Source organism: Felis catus, chromosome B3 (assembly GCF_018350175.1).
Source record: "Felis catus isolate Fca126 chromosome B3, F.catus_Fca126_mat1.0, whole genome shotgun sequence".
Lineage (NCBI taxonomy): Eukaryota > Metazoa > Chordata > Mammalia > Carnivora > Felidae > Felis > Felis catus.
In genome coordinates, this window is record NC_058373.1 from 30,741,900 (window position 1) to 30,762,366 (window position 20,467).

General features: G+C 53.0%; 3 protein-coding genes across 4 annotated transcripts in view; 2 read left to right on the forward strand and 1 right to left on the reverse strand.

Moving 5' to 3' along the window:
* Positions 1 to 358: 358 nt before the first annotated feature.
* Positions 359 to 9,383, reverse strand: SNX33 (sorting nexin 33). The gene is made up of 2 exons (XM_003986923.6): positions 7,916 to 9,383; positions 359 to 1,993 (listed from the first exon to the last, which is right to left on the reverse strand). The coding sequence occupies exons 1-2, from the start codon at positions 9,381 to 9,383 to the stop codon at positions 1,740 to 1,742; spliced, it is 1,722 nt and encodes a 573-aa protein (XP_003986972.1). The 3' UTR covers positions 359 to 1,739.
* Positions 9,384 to 10,193: 810 nt separating this feature from the next.
* The window catches only part of SNUPN (snurportin 1), a 36,750-nt gene continuing 26,476 nt past the window's right edge, over positions 10,194 to 20,467 (forward strand). For both annotated transcript variants that reach the window (XM_006932348.5, XM_006932351.5), the window contains exon 1: positions 10,194 to 10,327. The gene's annotated coding sequence lies outside the window, so the exon portion shown is untranslated. The remainder of the gene's footprint in view (positions 10,328 to 20,467) is intronic.
* Positions 16,840 to 18,026, forward strand: IMP3 (IMP U3 small nucleolar ribonucleoprotein 3). The gene has a single exon (XM_006932352.5). It carries the CDS (start codon positions 16,946 to 16,948, stop codon positions 17,498 to 17,500), a length of 555 nt encoding a protein of 184 aa, XP_006932414.1. The 5' UTR covers positions 16,840 to 16,945; the 3' UTR covers positions 17,501 to 18,026.

Here is a 20,467-nt window from a genome sequence, read left to right on the forward strand (position 1 = left end):
GAGCATGCCTCCCTGGGGAGAGGAACAATTAGGTTGTGTGGGGCATGGCCTCCTATCCCTTCCTCGGGCAACCCTCAGTCTGAAATCACAGAGCACAGCCAAACCCTAGCAGGACTCCACCCATTTGAGAGATGAGGAGAGTGAGGTCTGGAAGGGGTGTGAGTCCGGCTGGGGCCCATGGCCACCTCTAGCTCCCCAGCCAGCACCTGCCACCAGCACAGTCCTCTCCCAAATTTTAGAGGTTTTGTGCCCAACATAACCTTATAATCCAATAGCTCCCAGGGAAACTTAGGGTTCCATCCTTCCCCCACACTCAATCCCTGCAGGATCCAAACAAAAAAGCCATGCTTTTGTTATCTTAATTGCAAAAGGTTTATCAAGAAAACAAGAAAGAAAAAAGATTCAAGCAGCAGGAGCCAGGAGTGGCCATGACCTCCCAAGGGGGGGCCAGCAGTGGCACCTATCAGTTCCCCCAACCCACAGCTGGCCCATGCCCAGGCCTAGGGGGAAGGAGTAGCCCCCTGGAGGATGTAAACACGGGTGGGAGACAGCACAACCTGGCCAGGGAGGGAGCTGGGGCTGACATCACAGTGAGGCTGGCCGTGGGCGTGCAGGCCCAGGGCTTCTGGGGCAGTGGGCAAGCCAGCCCGTCTTTTTCCCCTTGGCCTTCCCTCTGTGCCACAGGAAGGGTTCCGGGAGTCACTGGGTCTGAGGACCCTGGAAGCCTGGGGCCCGAGCCTGCTCGGAATGTGGAGAGCTATTGCTGGTGAACTCAAATATCTGGTAATTTCTGGGTGTCCTTTCCAGGAAGGTGCCACCAATGTCCTGGGGTCAGTGGCATGTCTCAGCACCTTGAGCCCAGGGTAAAGATGCTGCATGGTCCTCTAGCCAAGGGGTAATGAAGGCTCAGCAGGTGGAGGGGAGACAGGAGGGAGTTGGCCCGCAGCTCCTCCAGAGGGGACAAGGTGAGACAGGGACAGGGACACAGGAGCAAGAAGATCCCTCCCCTCCATCACACAGTCCAGAATCTCCACCGAGGGGGCACGAAATTTACTTGGGAAAAGTAAAGGTGGGAGGAGGGGGTGTTTTCATTCCTCCACACCCTTGCCCATGCTATTCCTCTCTTCTGAATGTCTTCCCCCCCCCACCCCATCTCTCATCTACTGTCCCCATTTACTGTCTGGCAGGTCTTTGTCATTCTCCAAAACACTACTCAAATGTCACCTACTCTATGGAGCCTTTCCTGACCAACAGAATGAGTGGTTCTTTCTTTAAGCTCCCAGGGACCCCTTATTTACCATCAATCATTCTGCATTGCCCTCATCTGTTTCTGTGTCTGACCCTACCTCTACTGGGGACTCCCTGAGGGCAGGCATGTCGCAGTCCCGGGTGCCCAGCATCTGACCCGGAGCTGCAGCAGGCCCTGGTGCCTGCTGAATGAACGAGGGGGTGGTAGCCAGGTGAGCGAGTACTGTAGGTTCTAGGGGAGGCTAAGACTGTGGCCCGGCCTCAAGCAACTGACCAGCAGCCCAGACCTCAGCCCAGAAGCTTCCTGACCCCACTCTCACCCCTTCTGTGCCCCTACCTCTAAGGGCTGGGAGACTTCCCCGGGGGTACCCAGGACTCCTCCAAAGCCCACCCCATCCCCTCCCAGCCACTGCTGGTGTGGGGAGGTCAAGAGAGCGGAGTGCGCTGCGGTGACCAGGCCCGGGGGCAGGGTGGGGGCCAGGTACACATGATCAGAGGTTGTCATACATGCGCAGCGTCTTCTCCAGCTGCTGGCCTACCCGCTGGTAGAAGAGGATCTGCTGGCGCAGGTAGTTCTGCATCATGTGCTTGAAGTCGAGCTCACGGCGCTGGTGGAAGTGGTTCATTTCAGCCTGCAGGGCGAAGCCCACCACGCGGCAGCGCCTACGAATGCCATCTGCCTCGTCCTGTGCCATGCGGCCCTCGTCACTCATGCGTTGGCTCTCCTTCACCTTGGCGAAGGCGCCTGGCACGGGCACAGTGGAGGAGGACAAGGGAAGTTAGGGCTCTGGTCTCCCCCATTTGCTCCCTATACCCTCTGTGAGCCCCCTCATGAGCGCTATCCACCCTCCACCTGGTGTCTCCACCAGGACAAACCCTCCCCAAACCCTCACCTCCATCCAGCTCAACTCCCCTCCAAACCTGGGGCACTGCCAACAGCCCACAACACCCAGACTGTCACAGCCCTGCTGGCTGTACATCGTTCCAGGACAGGGCTGTCTTCATCCAACAGAAGCATCGTCTCTCACACTGGCTCCTGATCAGCTCAGACATCACCTCCTCCAGGAAGCCTTCCCCCCACCACATTAGGTACTTCCCAGCATTCCCAGGGCTTTCATCTGCCCCGCTCTTACCACCCTGTGGCTGCTCCGCCTGCCTTCCTCTGGTCTGTGAGCTCAATGTCTCCGGCACCCAGGGCAAAGCCTAGCCCACGGGAGAGCTCACTTGGTACATGTCTGCTGAGCTGATTCAACCTGTTCCTCACTGAACTACTATAAGGGGCTCCTAAGGGGCTCCCACCTCAGGCCCAGACTCTGAGAGGTTCTCTGTGGTACCTGAAGAGCAGCCAAGCTGGGCACTCAAAGCTCCAGAACCCCCCCCCCCCGCCACCGGCCCCCACTGCTTACAGATCAAAGCCCATGCCTATTCTCCTAGCTGTGAGGCCCTCTGGGAATTGGCCCCATGTTCATCAAACTCACCCTGCTCTTTCCTACCTTTGCACCTCCACCTGCTAGATCTCTACACACAATTTAAGGCTCCCCAACAGGCTCAGGGGCCACCTCCACACCAGAGCCTCCCCCAGTACTTAGGCAGAATGCCTCTGGACCCCTCTCCAGGCTTCTCCCCACCCCCATCACACTATTGATTCTAAAACAGCACCTCACAGGCCACCTGGAGTTTTCTTTTGTGTGCGTCTCCCCACAAACGGGCCCAGCCCCTCCCCACACCAGCCTAAAGGGACCAGAGGAAGCCCTAGTCATAACCAGGTGACAGATGGGGGACAGGGGATGAACCTGGGCAGGGGATCCAATTTAGAAGATCTGAATGAATCAGCAAGCAGTTGGTGAATGAATTTCAGCTCTGAATTAACAGGCACTTGACTAATTGTGCATCAAAGGCAGTGGGGACAGGTGCCGGGAGGAGGAGGCAGTTCGCCTGTGCCTGGCACGAACTCCTCGCAGGGCTGCAGGGAATCCACTGTGCGCAGAAGAGTAAGGCTGTGGGCAGGGTTGGCACGGAGGAGAGAACACCCCCGGGCACTTCAAAAGCATCCAGGGCACACCAACAGCATGCCGGGGGCCTTGAAGATATACTCTTTTTACTCTCACTCAAGATGTCCGATGCATTCAAGATCCCTTTTTTTGGTCATTCACTGTATGTCAGGCCCAGGGCTCTACATGCTGGAAATAACTCCAGAAGGATTTAGAAGGAGTAGTTAACAAGCAGTTATGCAAGTAGTTGCATATTAGTTAGCAAGTGCACGGCTAACTGGCTAATAATGGCATCTGGGGTAGACAGTCGCAAGTCTGGAGAATCTCCAGGGCCGCTCACACAGCACTCAGAAGAACTCTGCAGTCACCAGTTCCCAACCCACTCAGTCCTTCTGCCACCTTTCTTGAGCCACCTCCCGCCTCCTGTTCCAGCCCCGCTGGCCAGACCCGGGCAGCAGAAGAGGGCTCAGCCCAAGGCCCAGGATGAGGACCCGATAAGAGACTTCAGAGCTAAAGAGGCCCTAGATGCCAGCTGCCCACCCTCCACCCCCACCCCTACCCCACTACTGTACAGAGGAAACCGAGGCCCTGACAGGAGGACTTGCCTAGGGGCTCCCAGCCTCCTTCATGCCCCTCACACGGGGGATGCCTGGCCCAGACATACCCCTCCTCAGTGGATACTGCTTCTACTGCAGAGGGTTCATACCCAGCCACCCCATTTGTGTGGGGCCCCCAGACAACGACAAGGATCCTACCTGAAAAGGAGACACTAACTAGCCTGGATTCCACCTGCCTGAAAAAATCTCGGTGCACTAAGGGTGGACCTGTATTCAAGAGGGCTTTTCTGGCCTTGGAGGAAAGAAAGGCTCCTTTTGTTGATGAGGAGACAGAGGCCCAAATAATAGAAACAAATCTACTGCAACTGCTAGGTATCCACAGACAGGCAGGGAGCCAAAGATGGGGGACAAAAGCTGCCTGGGGGTGGGGGGGCAGAGGTCCCACCCTGCTCTCTGTCACCTCTCCACCCTGTGACTCAGATCTGGGGCCGGGACCAGCTAACACTAACGTACCCCAGAGACAGGCTGGGAGTCAGGGCTCAGGCCTGTCTAGCATCCCTGCTACATTCCATGTAGGACTCAACCTGAGAGCTGAGGACCCAGGGGAGCCTCCTGCCCTGGCAGGTGTCCTATAGGCCGGATCCTATGAACCAGGAAGGGAGGCTGAAGCTTCAGAGCCCCAGGGTCCCAGACATATTTCCTAAGATCCTACCTTAATCCATCTTGTCCCCACCTCTCAGAGGTAATTACCCGGCCCCCACCCAGGTCAGGGACAAGAGGTCTGAGTCCTAGTCTCAGCTGTGTCACCTCCAGCAAGCCACTGCTCTTGCTGGGCTGGAGGTTTCTCAGGTGTCAAAAGGGACAGGCCAGACCAGATCTGATGCTGCTGACAACTGCCCTTGGTGGTACAGTACTCTTGGAAAAATGGGATAATGGTGCCTGCCCTATAGCATAGTTGAGGTTTAACTTGAACTCGTCTGTATAAAGCACTTAGGATGGCACCTGACAGAATAAGAGCTCAAGAGGATATGCGCAAGCGTGTGCGGACTGCTTCTCAGTGACAGCGACAACCAGCTGGTGGGGGCTTGTAGCAACATGATTCTCTTTATTTATGGAAGCCTAGGAGGGGAGGGAGAGAGAGGGTTAGGTGATGGCCCAGAACACAGAGTTCAGACCCACTCTTCCTCCAGACAAGCACTTGGTCCTGCAGGGGACATTCTACCTTGGCCAACCTGTGAGTCCCATGGTCCCTCCACGTACATTCTGCAGCCCTGGGCCTGCTTCCGGCCCAGCAAGGATGCCAGCTGAGTTAGCAGTGCTAAAGCACCCAAGCCTCCCTCGTCCTTCCCCTTCTGGCTCATGCACATATCCCTGGGGGAGCTCCTTACCCCATCTGTCAGGCACAGGGGAAACAGCCTGGGCTGTGTAGTCAGACACCCCTGGGCCCCAATTCCTGCTCTGCATATCATCCCACCTTATTGTAACCTCCCTGGCTTGTGCTGAGCCTTAGGACATAGCCCTACCCTGGCTGGTTCTCAGGTAGGGGCCCTGGACGGTCACTGTTTCCCCTTATCCCAGGGTAACTATTACTAGGGCTCCCTTCATCCCCAAAACTTCCCTGGCTTAGATGGTTAATTATACGGTTACTCCTCTTAGGAGACTCCTGGACTGAGCTCCAGGGCCCGGGCCAGTGGGCAGACAGACTGGTGGGCTTCTCAGTGTCAATCAGGCTCCACGACCCATTTTACTAAGGTGGACACTGAGGGGAGAAAACGCTCTCACGGTCATCTCAGAGGCAACATTTGTCCAAATCCTGGTCTCCTGATCCCACCTGAGCCTCTCATCAGCTTCCTTCCATGGCCTCTGCCACACTCTTGCCATCTTTCAGATGTCCAGACAGACTAGATAGAATTCTAGGGACCCAAGGCCCAACTTTCCTGCTCCTTTCTCTGAGAAAGGGTTCCACCCACACCGCCAGCATGGAACCCCTCCTCCCCCCATCAGGCTGTGGTCCCCCAAACCTGCCCAATTCTGTCTCAGCCAGATTCCAAGCCTCTCTCCCTAACTTGCCCGACCACAGGCCTAGGAGTAGCAATGCAAAGCCCAGAAGAAGGAAGAGTAAGCCCAATGGGCTTGGTCTATTGAGGAGGAGTCCTCAGGGTGAGAGAAGATGGGTTAGCCTCTGCCTAAGGTTGAATGCACCAGCCCAAAGGCCTGTTGGGCCCACACTCTCAGAAAGACCTCAGGTAGAAGCCCTCTCAGCTCTGTCTCCCTGCCCCAGAATCAGAAAAGCCCATCCAGCTTTACTTCTTCCTGCTTCAGTACAAGCCTGGGAACTCTGGCTGGGTATGGGATTGCCTTCCTCCCCCCAGCTCTGCCCAGGGCGAGGTCCCCAGCAACTGCACAGGGGCAGCTGTTTAAATCACTGTGCCCCTGCCTTCCCCTGCCACTGCCCACACAGAAACATGCCATCCGAGGAGCTGGCTGAACCAGCTTTCCCAGGCCGTAGCACAGCAGCGAGAGTGGCTCCACTTCCGCCCGGGGAAACACTTGCCCCACTGGGCCCCAGCCTGCCAGCCACGTCCCAGCCCTAGAGCTCAGACTCAGCTCTAAGGCATCACTCTGTTTTCAACCAGACCCTCCCCAGAAGTCTCCTGTCTTCACCCCCTTGGAGGCCTGAGAGCTTACTAGATCTACCCTCCCTTGTTTTCTAGATCAGGAACCTAAGGCCCAGAGAGGGGAAGGCACTTCCCAGGAACACACAGCAGATGGACGACACAGTCCCCACATGTCTCCTGAAGCTGATAGAAGAGGGGAGGAGGATAGGAATGTAGAGGTGAGGAAAAAGGGCAGAGATGGAAAGCAGGAAGAGAAAGTGAGAGGAGAAAGGAGCCCAGGAGCTGGATAAGTTCTAGAAGTCAATCTCCCGGGAAAGTAGAGCAGGGCTGGCTTACTCCCGACTCTCCTGGATACTGAGGCAGAGCTTAGTGTTTGCTGTCCCCCAGGCTCAGTCCAGAGGTCTGCCTCCTGGCCCCACCCAGAGGAAAACTCAGCACCAAGCCAGGCCTGACCTCAGGGCCTAGGGGCCAGGGAGCCAGCCCCACGCCCTGCAGACGTTCTTCCTGAGTTACCAAGCAGCCCCGGGGAGGACCACACCTCTCTCCTGACATCTGCCCTGCCTGTGGTCCCCAGGACTCAGCCACCTGCCAGGTCAGCCCCTGACTCACTGCTCAGGCAAGAGAATCCAGGCTCAGGAAGGAGGAGTTGGAGGGGCCATGTGGGTAGTGCCCTGGACCCCTGTTCCTCCCCTAGACCAGCCCGGGTGCCCCTAGGTGACCCGAGATGAGTCACTTCCCTGGCAGTTCCTTGACAGCCCAACATTAACAGACAGAGGCCCATCCTGTCCCTCCCCCACAGAGGGGGGCCATGAGAACTGAAAACACAGCTGGGCTTGGGAATTGGCCAACAGGGACGTGTCCTTGGGGAGGCGAAGGAGGAAGGGACAGTCTCAGCTGGGCCAGGGACTCCCTGTGCAACCACTCTTCTAGGACACCAGCTTCTTCATCTGCAAAGCGGGGACAGGGGGCCTCCCGCACACAGACAGGGAGCTCACAGATAGGGCATGCAGCAGGGAGACCAGGCTCTGAAGCCGCAAGGGCAGGGAGTGGAACTTGTGAGGAGCGGGAAGGTAGGCCCCACTCTGTGCTCTTGTTATCTGTGTCTGTGGCCCCCGTGAGCCTGTGTGCTCCTCAAGGGCAAGGCCTGGGCCTCGGTCATCTCCGCGTTCCCAGACTCAGCCTGATACCTTGACGGGCTCGGCACATAAATGGATAGATGAGCAAATGAGACAGAAACAGAAAAAATGAAGGCACGATCAAACAAATGGACAACAAAAGGTAAACAGCGAGCTTCATGAGGTCAGCAACCAGAGCTGATCAGGAACAATAATATCTCCTTACACCTAGCCACACAGCAGATGCTTGACGCACTGTTGAATGAATGAATGAATGAGACAGAAAGACTAGATGGGCTGCTCCATTCCTCTAGGCCATCCTCATATCCCCAGTGCCCAGCAGAGCGCAGACTTAGCAAGGGTCTCTTGCCCACTCTGGCTCTTACCTTTCTGCAGGTGGATGATGTCAGGGAAGTTGGAGAGCAGGCCCTGGTAGAGAGAGAGCGTGTCGAGCATCTGGAAGAGGTCGTTCTTGGGCTGCTCAGCAAACATCTCACCCACAGCTTCATAGGTACGGCCCGTGTGAGAAATAGCACTGTTGAGGGCCTCGGAGCTAAAGGGGGGGTCCAACTGGAAGGCATGACTGATGGCCTGGAAGGCATTGCCCAGCTTCTGGAATTCCTTGCGGAAGCCCCCCACGTGCTTGCGCACCAGCTCTGATGCTACGGTGCTGAGCTGCAGGACACTGTCGTCCATCTTCTTGCTGAAGGCCTTGAAGGTGTCCACACGGTCCTCCACATCCTGCAGGTCCTGGTGCTCCGTGGGGATCTGGAAGGTGAGCAGGAAGCTGGCACCCACCATCTCATCCTTCTCTGCCCTGCGTTTGCCCATCTTCCACTGCTTGTCATCCAGGCAGCTGAGGAAATGCTGGAAGCCCTCATACTGGGACAGCACGGGGTGGCTTGTCATGTGGTCCATCCAGAGGATGAGCCGACGCTTCCGCTTCTCAATAAAGTCCTCCTCGAAGCGGCCTGTGGCCTGCTTCTCTGGCAGGTGGGGAACGGAGATGACGGTGAACTTGTGCAGCAGGCGGTTATAGAGCCAGTCGAAGTGTTTGTAGCGCCGGTAGACTGGTGAGCCAGCGTGGGTAGGTGTGAGCTTGTAAGAGATGTAGCTTTTGATGCCCTTGAATTTGGTCTGTTTGGTGGGGTCCTCCACTGAACAGGCAAACGGGTGGGGGTTGGCCTTCCACTGGGGGCCACGAGGGCCCATTTCAATGGAGTATGTCTCGGCGATCTTGGCCATCATGGGCACATCACCCAGGATAAAGGCCTCCACCCCAGAGCGCACGAAGCACGAGAAACGGTTGAGGTTACGCCCCACCACACTGCCACGCTTGGCAGATGCCAGGCTGTCCTGTCGCTCCAGGGGTGGCTTGGGCCGGTAGGCCATGTGCTGGCTGGGGTAGGCACCAGGGTAGGAGAGGTTGAGAGGGGGGTGCCCGTTGGTGCCCAGCCCACCGGCCCGAGGCTCCTCCACCACTGTGCATCCGTCGTCCCAGTCATCCCAGTCATCATCATCGTCTTCCTCGAAGCTGCCCTGGTGCGAGAGGAAGCCACCACCACCACCACTCCTGGAAGGACTGGCCACACTGGAGCTGTCATACAAGCTCACCTGGGTGCCCAGAGAGCCTGGGCTGTTGGAATAGTCAGCATGGTTGGAGCTGGCACCAGAACGGATGATCTCTACATAAGAGGCAGGGAAGAGCCCTGTCTCACCACGGCTGTTCTGGCCCTGCAGCCAGCCATCCAGCGAGGTCTCACTGAAGATGACCAGGTCCTCATCCTGCTGGATGCTGATTTCCTCTTTGTTCTCGCTGCGGAAGTCATAGAGGGCTCGGCCTTTCAGTGCCATGGCTGGACCCGTGTTAGAGAAAGAAGAGGAGAGGGTCCTGCCCAGAACTGAGAATGCACGGGCAGCTCAAGGCCTGTCACAGCAACTCAGTCTGTCAGCAACCTAAGCTGGGGTCTCAGCACCCACAGATGCTGTCCAGCCTCCCACTATCCAAAACAATGCCCATTGCCCATTAACTGCCCTATTAGTATTAGGTCTCCCAGCACACTCCTGTGATCAGGGAGGGATCATGTCCATAATCCTCCTCTCTTCCCTTGGCAACCCGAGATCGGGGAGTCTCTCCTTCCTCCCACTCCCAGAAGAAAAGTCAAGTGACTCGGAGAAATCAGCTCTGAGAGGGCAAGAATTCGCTTGACACTTTCCACTGGAACAATGTTCTAAAATAGAAGAGAATCACTCAGAAACCACCGTTCCAGAAACCCTAGGCAGCTCTGGCTCCCAGCTCCTTCTGGCTCCTCAGGCCTTGGGAGGCTCTCACATTCCTCTGTAGATCTGCTCCTTCCTCCTTCCTCCTCCTCCTCCTGGGCCACTGGGTTTTCAAAAATCCAGAAAATCCAAGAGGGGCATGGAGAAAAGCAGCAGCCTCTTGAATCTAGTCCAAGGGTGGATGTGTCCGGCTTCACAACGAGCCAGGCCGGGGAAAACAAGGACTGAGGCTTACACAACAGGCCGCCAACTCGTCGACCCCGGCGGCCTGGCCTGGTCTGGCCCGGCTCTGGCCCTGGCCCCCGGCCCCAGACCCAGTCCCCAGCCCCCAGCCGGTTCAGGAGCCTTCTCCCCGCCTCCCAAGTGGCCGGCCCCCACCCTAGGGAAGGAGGGGGCGCGACGAGGCGCTCTGGCGACTTCTGGCCACTAGCTGAGTGGCCTCTTTTGTTTGCCTATTTCCTCAGCAGTTTCTGAGCCTGAAGCTGACCCTGATCTGAGTCCACGGACCTCGTCCAAAGGTAATCCCCACGGTACCCGGTCCCGGCGCGCAGGTCGTACAGACCCCCAACCCTGGCGTGCACGCACACACTCAACAGGAGTTTGGGGAGTGCGCTGCGGCGAGCAGATGGTGCGCCCGGCCGGCTCGCCGTCCGTCCTCCGCTCTGCCCCGCGGGCTCCGGCCGGTGGGCGGCGGGCTGAGCCCCCAGCTCGCCTCCGCGTCCAACACTCGCAGTCCCTCTGCGCCGCCAGCGAGAAGCTAGCTCCAAAACAACAGAAAAAGGGATTCCGGGAGGTGGCGTCCGGAGAAAGGAGGGAATAGCCGAGGGGGGTGGGGGGGGGGGTGTGAGGGGTGGGGAGAGGGAGGGAAGGAGGAAAAGCAGGCTGGGGAATTGGGCAAACTCCACAGCACTTCCGTGCGTCCTGGCTGGGCAGGGACGGCCCGGCTCCGCCCTCCCGCGGCCTGGGGCTCGGGCGCCGGGGCCCCCGCCTACTCCTCGCTTCTTTCCCTCTGGCGCTCGCCCGCACTCGCCCGCTCCCAGATCCGGCTGTGGGAGGGTGACAGCGACCAGCGCTCTAGGGGGCCGCGATCCCCCAAGACCCCCGCCCGCCAGCCCTCGCTGGGAAACACCTAGCGCCCGAAGGGCTCGAGCTCCGCGCCGCGCCGCCGCCGCCACCGCCGCCGCCGCCTCGCCTTCTGGGCTCGGTCACCCTCTTGCCTTTTCCGTGACGCAACTGGAGGAAAACTCCGAAAGTTTGCGAAGTGCGGGCTTGCGAGGAGGGCGCCAGAGCCGACACCCGGGGTTGGGGGTTAAGGAAGAGGGCTAGGAGGGAGACCCGCCGCCGACGCCTCCTCCCACTCCGCTGCCTCCCCCACCCCCACTCCGGCGAGGCTGGGCGACACTGGGCCTTGGCGCAGCCTAGGGATTGTTCTCCGGAGGGGGACCCAGAGTGGGCCCCGGAGTCAGCGGCGTCCTCTGGGAAGAAGCCTTAGAGGCCTGGGGTACTGGCCGCTACAGGTCCTACTACCTTAGCCAGACAGGGCTGACATGGGAGACTTCCTTCAAAGGGAAAGACAAGGCCCTACATATGTAGCAACAGGGAACAAGTTTAGACAAGACCCAGTTCCGTGATGCTTTACGCAGACTGGATTTTTTCCTATAGGCCATCAGCCGCAAGGAGAGAGGGGTGGTCCACGGAGGCTTCCAGGAAGAGGCAGGGGGGATTTGACCCTTGGTTAGCCCATCCAGAACACTTTGGGCACTAACAGGCACTGTCCTGGGCACTGGGGATTACAACACAAGGAGGCAGTAGGTTGTGTCCCCCCTCTAGGGTTTACAGTCCACCCTCTTGTCCTTAATTCGTCTATTCTGTGTCTGTCTCATTTATTAAATCATGCATCCAAGAAAACATTAACTGAGTAATCAGTTCTGTATCAGGCCTCCTGGATACAAAGTCAAATAAGACATTGTCCTTACATTCCAGAAGCTCAGATATGTCCAAAGTCAAATAAGACATTGTCCTTACATTCCAGAAGCTCAGATATGTTGGGACAAGTAAACAGATAACTCCCCTACCCAGTGGGACAAGTACCCTGCAATGTGCATAGGAGGGCACCTACCCCAGCCTGGGTGGAGCAAGGATCAAGGAAGGCTTCCTGGAGGAGGAGGACCTAAGATGAGACAAAGGCTTCAGCCCCTACTCCTCTTCCTGGCTGTGCCCTGGAAACTTGCCTACCCCTTCTAGCTAGACCTTCCATTCTGTCTTCCTACTTGTTGCAGATTAATTGGCATAAGGTGGAGCTGTTAAATGTGGTACCTTCGGCTATTTTGAGGGGTGAGATTTACAGGCCTCTGGCTCCAAAACCCAATTTCATTGGTGCAGTGAATAGATCCAATTCCCTATGCAGGGCTGGCATATGACCTGAATAAAGGCTTATGTACAAACCCCAGAAGGGCAGGTATTAATTTTTTTTTAATTTTTATTTGTAATTAAAGTTTGGTGGACATACAATATATTAGTTTCAGATGTACAACAAGGTGATTTGACAATTATATACATAACCAAACGCTCACCTCAGTAAGTATAGTTACCAGCACAGAAATACAACTGTCAGGTAGACCTGAATTTTTGCATCAATAGATCAAGGCAATTTGGGCCACTCCTCACAAAGCCCAGTTACCAGAAGGTTAGCTCAGTGAATCTAGAAACCCCTTGAAGAGGGGATGGCGTAACAAGTTTTTCAGCCAAGAAACATTGAGATATTGTCCCCCCGCAATAGGGCCAGCCTTGAGCTTAAGGGTTCAGGTTATCCTGTCTCTCCTACAACCAGAGCTGAAGTATGTTTCCCCCAGCTGCTTTTGGGATACTGCTTCTCTGTGATCTCTCTTGGGTTCAGATAACCTCTCTTCAAGCTGGGCCTAAAAACAGCAACTACTTCATTAGTGCCAGACACCGTTGTAAACATTTTACCTTTATTAGCTCCCTTAATACAATCAGTGGGATGTCTGCTCATCCACCTAGGATCCTAGTCTTTAGTTGGTTCCCAGACACCTCAGTCACACATTCACAGACCAACCATCTTGGATTTACTCCCACACCTGTTTTGGGTGGGTTTTTCTAACTCTCAGAGACCACCCTTATTTCCAGGTTCTTGAGGGAAACTCTCTTGATGCTCACAGAGATTTCCATCCAGTATAGGTATCTTCCATTCCCTTCCTTCCAGTGACCTTCAAGCCTAGGGTAATGCAGACCCCTAGTTACTAGTCTCAGGAAACTGCACTTTGTGGTTTCCCTACACCCTGCCTACTCCCTTACGACAAAGTCCCTTTATTCAGTTCTCACATTATTCTAATTGGAGTGTGTTCTCTCTTTCCTGCCGGGACCCTGATTCAAGCTCAGCAAACAGCATCCATTCCCCCTCCAAGCACCCAACGTTCCCCTTTCAGGAAAAGAGTCAATAAGAGAGAGCTGCAGCCAGTGGCTTCCAGGTTGAGCTGGTGGCAGCAGGAGTACACTGGACCACACAGTGGCAAAGCAGACAAGAGATGACAAGAGCCTGACAGTGCAAGGGTGCTGGGCTAGGGAGAAGTAAATCTGGGAGTTCATGGAGGTAGAATAGACTGGCATGGCCTCCAACAAGCTGTGAGTATTGAGGAAAGAGTCAACCCACATCTTCAAAAAATAGATTCTCAATTCTACTTCCCCCACCAGCTACTGCCCCATTTCTCTTTGCGTGCCTGAGCAAAGTTCCTCAAAATAGCTATCTGTACTAACTGCCTATAATTTCTCTCCTCCCTTTCTCCTCTTAAACACCTCTAGGCAGTCTTTCACCCTCACACTCCACTGAAACTATTCTTGTCAAGGTCAAAGTCATCAATGACCTAATAGTTACTCTCAGTTCCCCTCTAACTCAACCTTTCAGTAGCATTGGACCAGGTTGATCACTCCTTCCCTCTGGATATACTGTCTTCACTTGCATTATGGAGACCATACTCTCCATGTTTTCCTTCTACCTCACTGGTTTATCCTCTCTCCAACAATTCTCTTATTTACTTATTTTTATTTAGAGAGCAGAGGAGGGGCAGACAGAGAGGGAGAGACAGAATCCTAAGCAGGCTCCACACTGTCAGCACAGGGCCCAACGTGGGGCTCAAACTCACAAACTCCAAGACCTGAGCCGAAATCAAGAGTCAGATGCTCAACTGCCTGAGCCACCCAGGCGCCCCTCCAATAATTCTTAAAACTAGAGTGACTACAGAAAGCGCTCCTCTTGTCTTTTCTATCATCTTCATTTCTTTGATGACCTTGCCCTGGCTTGATATACCATCTATCTGCCAATAACACCTCAATTTTTTAATCTCCAACCTAGGCCTTTCTCTAGAATTCCAGACTCAAATGTCTTTCTCCTTGACATCCCTGGGATGTCTAACAGACACCTCCAACCCAACATGTCCCAAGCAATATTGGATATTGCCCCCCAAACCTGTTCTACTTGGCAGCCTTCCCCATCTCAAGTAATGAGTAGTTTCTTCCACTTTCTCGGGCCAAAATTGGAGCCATCCTTGACTCTCCACATCCTGGGTCTCCTCTCACATCAACATCTCACTGCTGCTCTCCTGGTCCCAACCACCATCTTTCTCACCCAGATCACTGCAACAGTGTCCAATCAATCTCTGTTTCCACCTCTGCCTCCTGACAGTCTATTATCAACATGGCAGTCAGAGTGATCCATTTAAAATATGTTAGATGTCAATCCTCTGCTCAAAACCATTCAGTGTCCTCATCTCACAAACATAAAAAGCAAAGTCCTTACTTAGGCAAAGGCCTATGAACCTGTTATCTGAACCCCCTTTCCTCCCCTCCCTAGCCCATTCTGCTCCAGCCAGGATGGCTTTGTTACTCCTCTTCCGACATGTCAGGCACATGCCTGTCTCAAGGCATTTGCACTGTTTCCTCTTTCTGACATACTCTTCCACTAGATATCCACATGGCTAAATCCCTATAAAATATCACCTTCTCAGTAAGACCTATCCTGACATGCCCTATTTAAAATTACAGCTCTTCCTCACCCCAAGCTCTCCTACAGCCTGCTCAGTTTTGTTTCATAGCGCTTATCACTTGCTAAAACATATAGTTTCTTTTTTATTTTGTTTATTGTCTGGGAGAAGGAAGTTAACCAAGAGTCCTACTGCAGACATGCTGAGCAAGAATTGAGGATGGAAGTGAATGAGGCTTGGGGGAATATGAAGGGTGGGGACACACTACAAACTGGGAGAAGATATTTGTTCCATATATAATTGGCTAAGGATTAATATCCATAACACATAAAGAACATCTTCAAATCAATTAGAAAAAAAAAATCTGTATTTGTTTTCTATTGCAGTTGTAACAATTTACAACAAACTTAGTGGCTTAAAGCAACACAAACTTATGGCTTTACAGAAATCCAAACTGGATCTCACTGGATCTCAAGTGTCAGCAGCGCCATGTTCCTTCATGAGGCTCTAAGGAAAAATTCGTTTCCTTGCCTTTTCCAGCTTCTAGAGGCTGCCCACAGTCCCCTGATCTTGGCTCCCTTTCATCTTTAAAACCCGCTATCACATCACTCAGACTTTTGCTTTCATCATCCCATCTCTGCCTCTTCAGTCTTCCTCTTTCACTTATAAGGACCCTTATGATAACATGGGACCCATCCAGATAATTGAGTATATTCTCACCATCTCAAAATCATTAATTTAATCACATCTGCAAAATCAGTGTGTACACACATTACCTGGGGATCTTGTTAAATGCAGATTTTGATTCTGTAGGTCAGGAATGAGACTGCATGTCCAACAAGCTCTTTGCTAGTCCACTGGCTACACTCTGAGTAAGAAGGTTCTCAATGTATTCAGAGATGCATGTATAATGATAAAACTACTTTTTCTTTTTAAACAAAAAGCAAAAATAAACACAGAATTCAGAATAAATACCATTACCTCTGGCTGGAGGAGTGGCTGGAATAGGTAGATGAAATAGTCCTGATGATGTTTTCTTAAACCGGCTATTGGGTTCATAAGTATTCATTATAGTTTGTAACTTACACGTGTTACATATATTATTTTCCACATGTCAAGTATTAAAAGGACAATGAAAACTATACAAAATAAAATAATCAACGAAGAAGCTAGGTGGCGTCAAAGGCCTGGGCAAATAAAGAGGTTAGTCCTGCAGCGCTACACTCAACTGTACCTTATAGATATAACTAGCCAGAACAGCGTTAAATTTATTAAACTCAGTACTGGGTGACCAGTACTGAGGGTGACGGAAGTCCACCCTATCAGGCTTATTCGTTTGAGCTCAACTAAGGAGTTGGTTTTGTACTTAATATCCGAATTTCTCAGACTTGCTGGGTTTTTTGAACCACCCGACATCCCTACTAACAATACATATTTCAAAGAGGCTCCCGTATAGATCCCGATCAGTGCGTATAAAGAAGCGGCCCGGAAATCAGTATTTTATAGGTTCGCCTGCATTCAGCCCCACTTGACAGGGAGGATCCACCCGCCCTCCTGGGGGCTACCTGGCGGTAGCGAGCGACCGCAAGTACCCAGCCGGTCTCCCGTCCGCCGGATCCGGAAAACTTCCCACCAGGTGGGAGGAACCCGACGATGAATTAGCACGGTAAACCCCATCAAACAGGCGCAGCAGTCACCCGTCTTCCCCAGGACTGGCTTCCTCAGCTTCTATGGGCAGACACTCCCGAGAGTCCCTAAGGGCATCGGCCTGAATGAGAAGAAATGATTACCGCACTAGGGGATATATTTCTGGTAACTTAAGACCTCGTGGAAATTTAAAACAAAAAACAAAACCAAAAACACCTCGCTGTGTCGCCCCCGGCCCGCTGCCCCACCTCCGGCCTTTCTTCAGTACTTCTCCCACTCGGCTTCAGCCAACGAGAAAAGAAGAAACGCGAGATAGATGCATGGGGCGTGGCTACACTCTGACCAATGGAAATCAAGGGCGTGGCCTTGAGCCTTTCTTTCATTGGCCCAGGGCCCCCAGGGCGGCCTGCACTTCGGGATCCCAAGCGGAAGCCGCGCGGCTGCTGTCTGTGCTTTTAGCTTCGGGTCTTGGCGGCAGCGGGAGCCGCCATCATGGTGCGGAAGCTTAAGTTCCACGAGCAGAAGCTGCTGAAGCAGGTGGACTTCCTGAACTGGGAGGTCACTGACCACAACCTACACGAGCTGCGCGTGTTGCGGCGTTATCGGCTGCAGCGGCGGGAGGACTACACGCGCTACAACCAGCTGAGCCGGGCTGTGCGTGAGTTGGCGCGGCGCCTGCGCGACCTACCCGAGCGCGACCCGTTTCGCGTGCGCGCCTCGGCCGCGCTGCTGGACAAGTTGTATGCTCTCGGCCTGGTGCCCACGCGCGGCTCACTCGAGCTCTGCGACTTCGTCACGGCCTCGTCCTTCTGCCGCCGCCGACTGCCCACCGTGCTCTTGAAGCTGCGCATGGCGCAGCACCTCCAGGCCGCCGTGGCCTTCGTGGAACAGGGCCACGTGCGCGTGGGCCCCGACGTGGTCACTGACCCCGCCTTCCTTGTCACACGCAGCATGGAGGACTTTGTCACCTGGGTAGACTCGTCCAAGATCAAGCGGCACGTGCTGGAGTACAATGAGGAGCGCGATGACTTCGATCTGGAGGCCTAGCCGATCGTCCCTGCCTTTCGAGGATGGGAAAGCTGAGACCTGATGCTTGAGATTCTGTGAGGGCGCTTGCCCCAAGAGTGTATCGGCCAAGTCGTTGGTTCTTAAGAACTTTGTCCCTCAGCAGCAGGTCACGCACAGAGCCAAAGGGTACGGCCGTTTTCCATAAACTTTTCTTGGCCCTTGGACTATTGATAATTACATTACTGATTTAAGAGACAATGGGAAGCGGTTTTGTGCTGCACTGCGGAATTGTTAGATTATGTACCTGAAACATTGTAGTGCGAAGGAACTTTGAGCCGCTCCCCTCTCCCTAGCTTTCCCTTTATTATCTTGTAGGAGGACAGTTTGGTTAAACCTGTTTAATTCGAGTACTTGCTCTTGTTTTGTGATTAAGCTATGTACAGACGATGGAGAGTCTGGTCTCAAGTTTTCATAAAATGGGTGAGATTAGTATTCAGGGACCCACCCGTGCCTAAAGGAATGCTTTCCTAATGCCAATAAATGGCCCAACTTTTGTAAGAGCAAATTTTTGTCCGTCTGTTTTTCTCACGTAGGTTCACATCTGGGCTCCTTGGCTCAAGAACCCAGTAGAAAAGAACTGGGTCAGCAGCGACCTGCCTGTGGTGAGGCCTGCCACAGGGGCGCATGTGGAGGTTGCAGGATGTTGTACAGGGCTGGGCAAATTTGTCAGTTTACCAATCCCTTCCTGGGAATGAGTGTTTTGGCAGAGATCTTCCCCACAGGACTTCCTGTTGATATTCCAGCCCCAGGAAATACCATATTAGAGGGCTGAAGTGTTTGCTGTTAGCTTGCCTAAGGAAATAATCACCCTGTAGCTTGGCCATCTAGCGGTTAGAAGAGGCCCAGGAGGTTTCCTGGAAACATGGTCTTCGTGGTAGGGAATTGGAGAGTAGGGAGACTACCTCTTTTTACCCAAGACTTGCACGAGGAGAATAAATAGACTGCCAAGACCAATGGATTGGCTTTTATGTATGCCTCCTCCATTTCCCCAGGTGAAAGGCAGCATTTGGTAGAGAAACAAAGGGCAGGTTGACACTAGCAAACGCCTCTAGTATGTGTCAGGCACAGCTGTAAGTGCATTACATGTTTTGATCTGTGTAATACTCCCAACAGTGCTATGAAGCGGGGAATCCAATTATCCTCTACTTTTCAGATGAGGAAACTGAGGCAGAGATGGGTCAAACTGCCCAAGACTGCATAGCCAGTAAGTGGCAGAGCTGGCATCATGCTCCCTTTAAAAGACTGTCAATGTTGGCACAGCCAGCCCTTGGGACAGGTAGGGGTTTAGAGAGAATCCCTGAATTTGAGTTTCCAAGCCAGCAGAGAAAGAGCAGCACCAGGCAATGCGATTGGTCCCCAGCAAGGTGCTGTATAAAGGTTTGAGCAAGGAGCAAGCGCTCAGCTTAACACTCACCGAGGCCCTACCTCAGTGGCTACCATTTGTTCCTCCCAACAACCCTGCAAGGTAGGTCATGTTATCCCTGCCTTTTCAGCTTCAGAAAGAATTGTAAAGGCTGGGGTTCAATTCCAGAGTTGACTCTAAAGGCCATGTTCTTTTTGGTGCCATTCCTTTAGAAATGGAAGGAGGGGGGCACCCAGGTGGCTCAGTCAGTTGAGCAATTGACTCTTGATTTCAGCTTGGGTCATGCATTGGGCTCCATGCTGAGTGTGAAACCTGCTTGAGATTCTATTTCTCCCTCTGCCTTTCTGCCTCTCTTCTAATTTTTTTTTTACATTTATTTATTTTTGAGAAACAGAGTGAGACAAAGTGTGAGAAGGGGAGGGGCAGAGAGAGAAGGAGACACAGAATCCGAAGCAGTCTCCAGGCTCTGAGCAAGCAGTCAGCACAGAGCCTGATACGGGACTCGAACCCACGAACTGTGAGATCATGACTTGAGCCGAAGTCGGACGCTCGACCACTGAGCCACTCAGGAGCCCCTCTTTTTTCTTTTTAATTTTTTTTAAACATTTATTTATTTTTGAGAGACAGAGCATGAGCAGGGGAGGGGCAGAGAGAGAGGGAGACAGAATCTGAAGTAGGCTCCAGGCTCTGAGCTGTCAGCACAGAGCCCGATGTGGGGCTCAAACTCAAGAATCATGACCTGAGCTGAAGTCAGACACTTAACCAACTGAGCCACCCAGGCGCCCCTCTCGCTCTCTTTTAAAAACAAAAAAAAGAGAAATCCTACTCCTCAGCACTGAGCTCTGGTGGCTGGGCACAATCTCAGCCCATTTGAGAAATGTCCTTAGGGCTCCCAGGATTGGGGATTTCATGGAGAGTTTGGTGCTCTAAAAGCCACCACTGGCTCCTACCAGACTGCACAGGACAAGGAAACAGATGTGCCCTTTGGAGTAGTTAGATCCCGCACCTGTAGCCCAAATGGATACAACTTCAAAGTTCTCTTGGAGGAAATTGGGTTTAGGAATTTAGGAGTAAAATACAAGATTCTTTAGAAAAGTCTTTCATTCTTTGCAGGGAAGACATGAAAGAAATAACCTGTAACCAGAAAATTTGGGCTTAAAAAAAAACCAAAAAACAACAACAAAAAAAAACCTATGCCAGATTTAGAAAGCAAGTTCTGGAGCCAGACTGCCTAGTCTGAATGGTGGCTTCTATGCTTAACTAGCCATGTAACATTGGTTATTTTACTTAGCCTTCCTGTGCCTCCATTTTCTGTATTGCAAATAAGTAGTAATATGGGATAGGTAAAAAGAATGGGGAATTATTGCTGAACAGGTAGAGTTTCTGTTTGGGGTAATGAAAAAATTTTGGAAATAGTGGTGATGGTGAATACAACATGGTAAATGTAATTAACACCATGGAGTTATACACTTAAAAATGTTTAAAATGGCAAATATTTTTTATTTTTTATTTATTTATTTTTTTTTTTTTGAGAGAACATGAGCAGAGGAGGGGTAGAAAGAGGGGTGGACAGAGGATCCAAA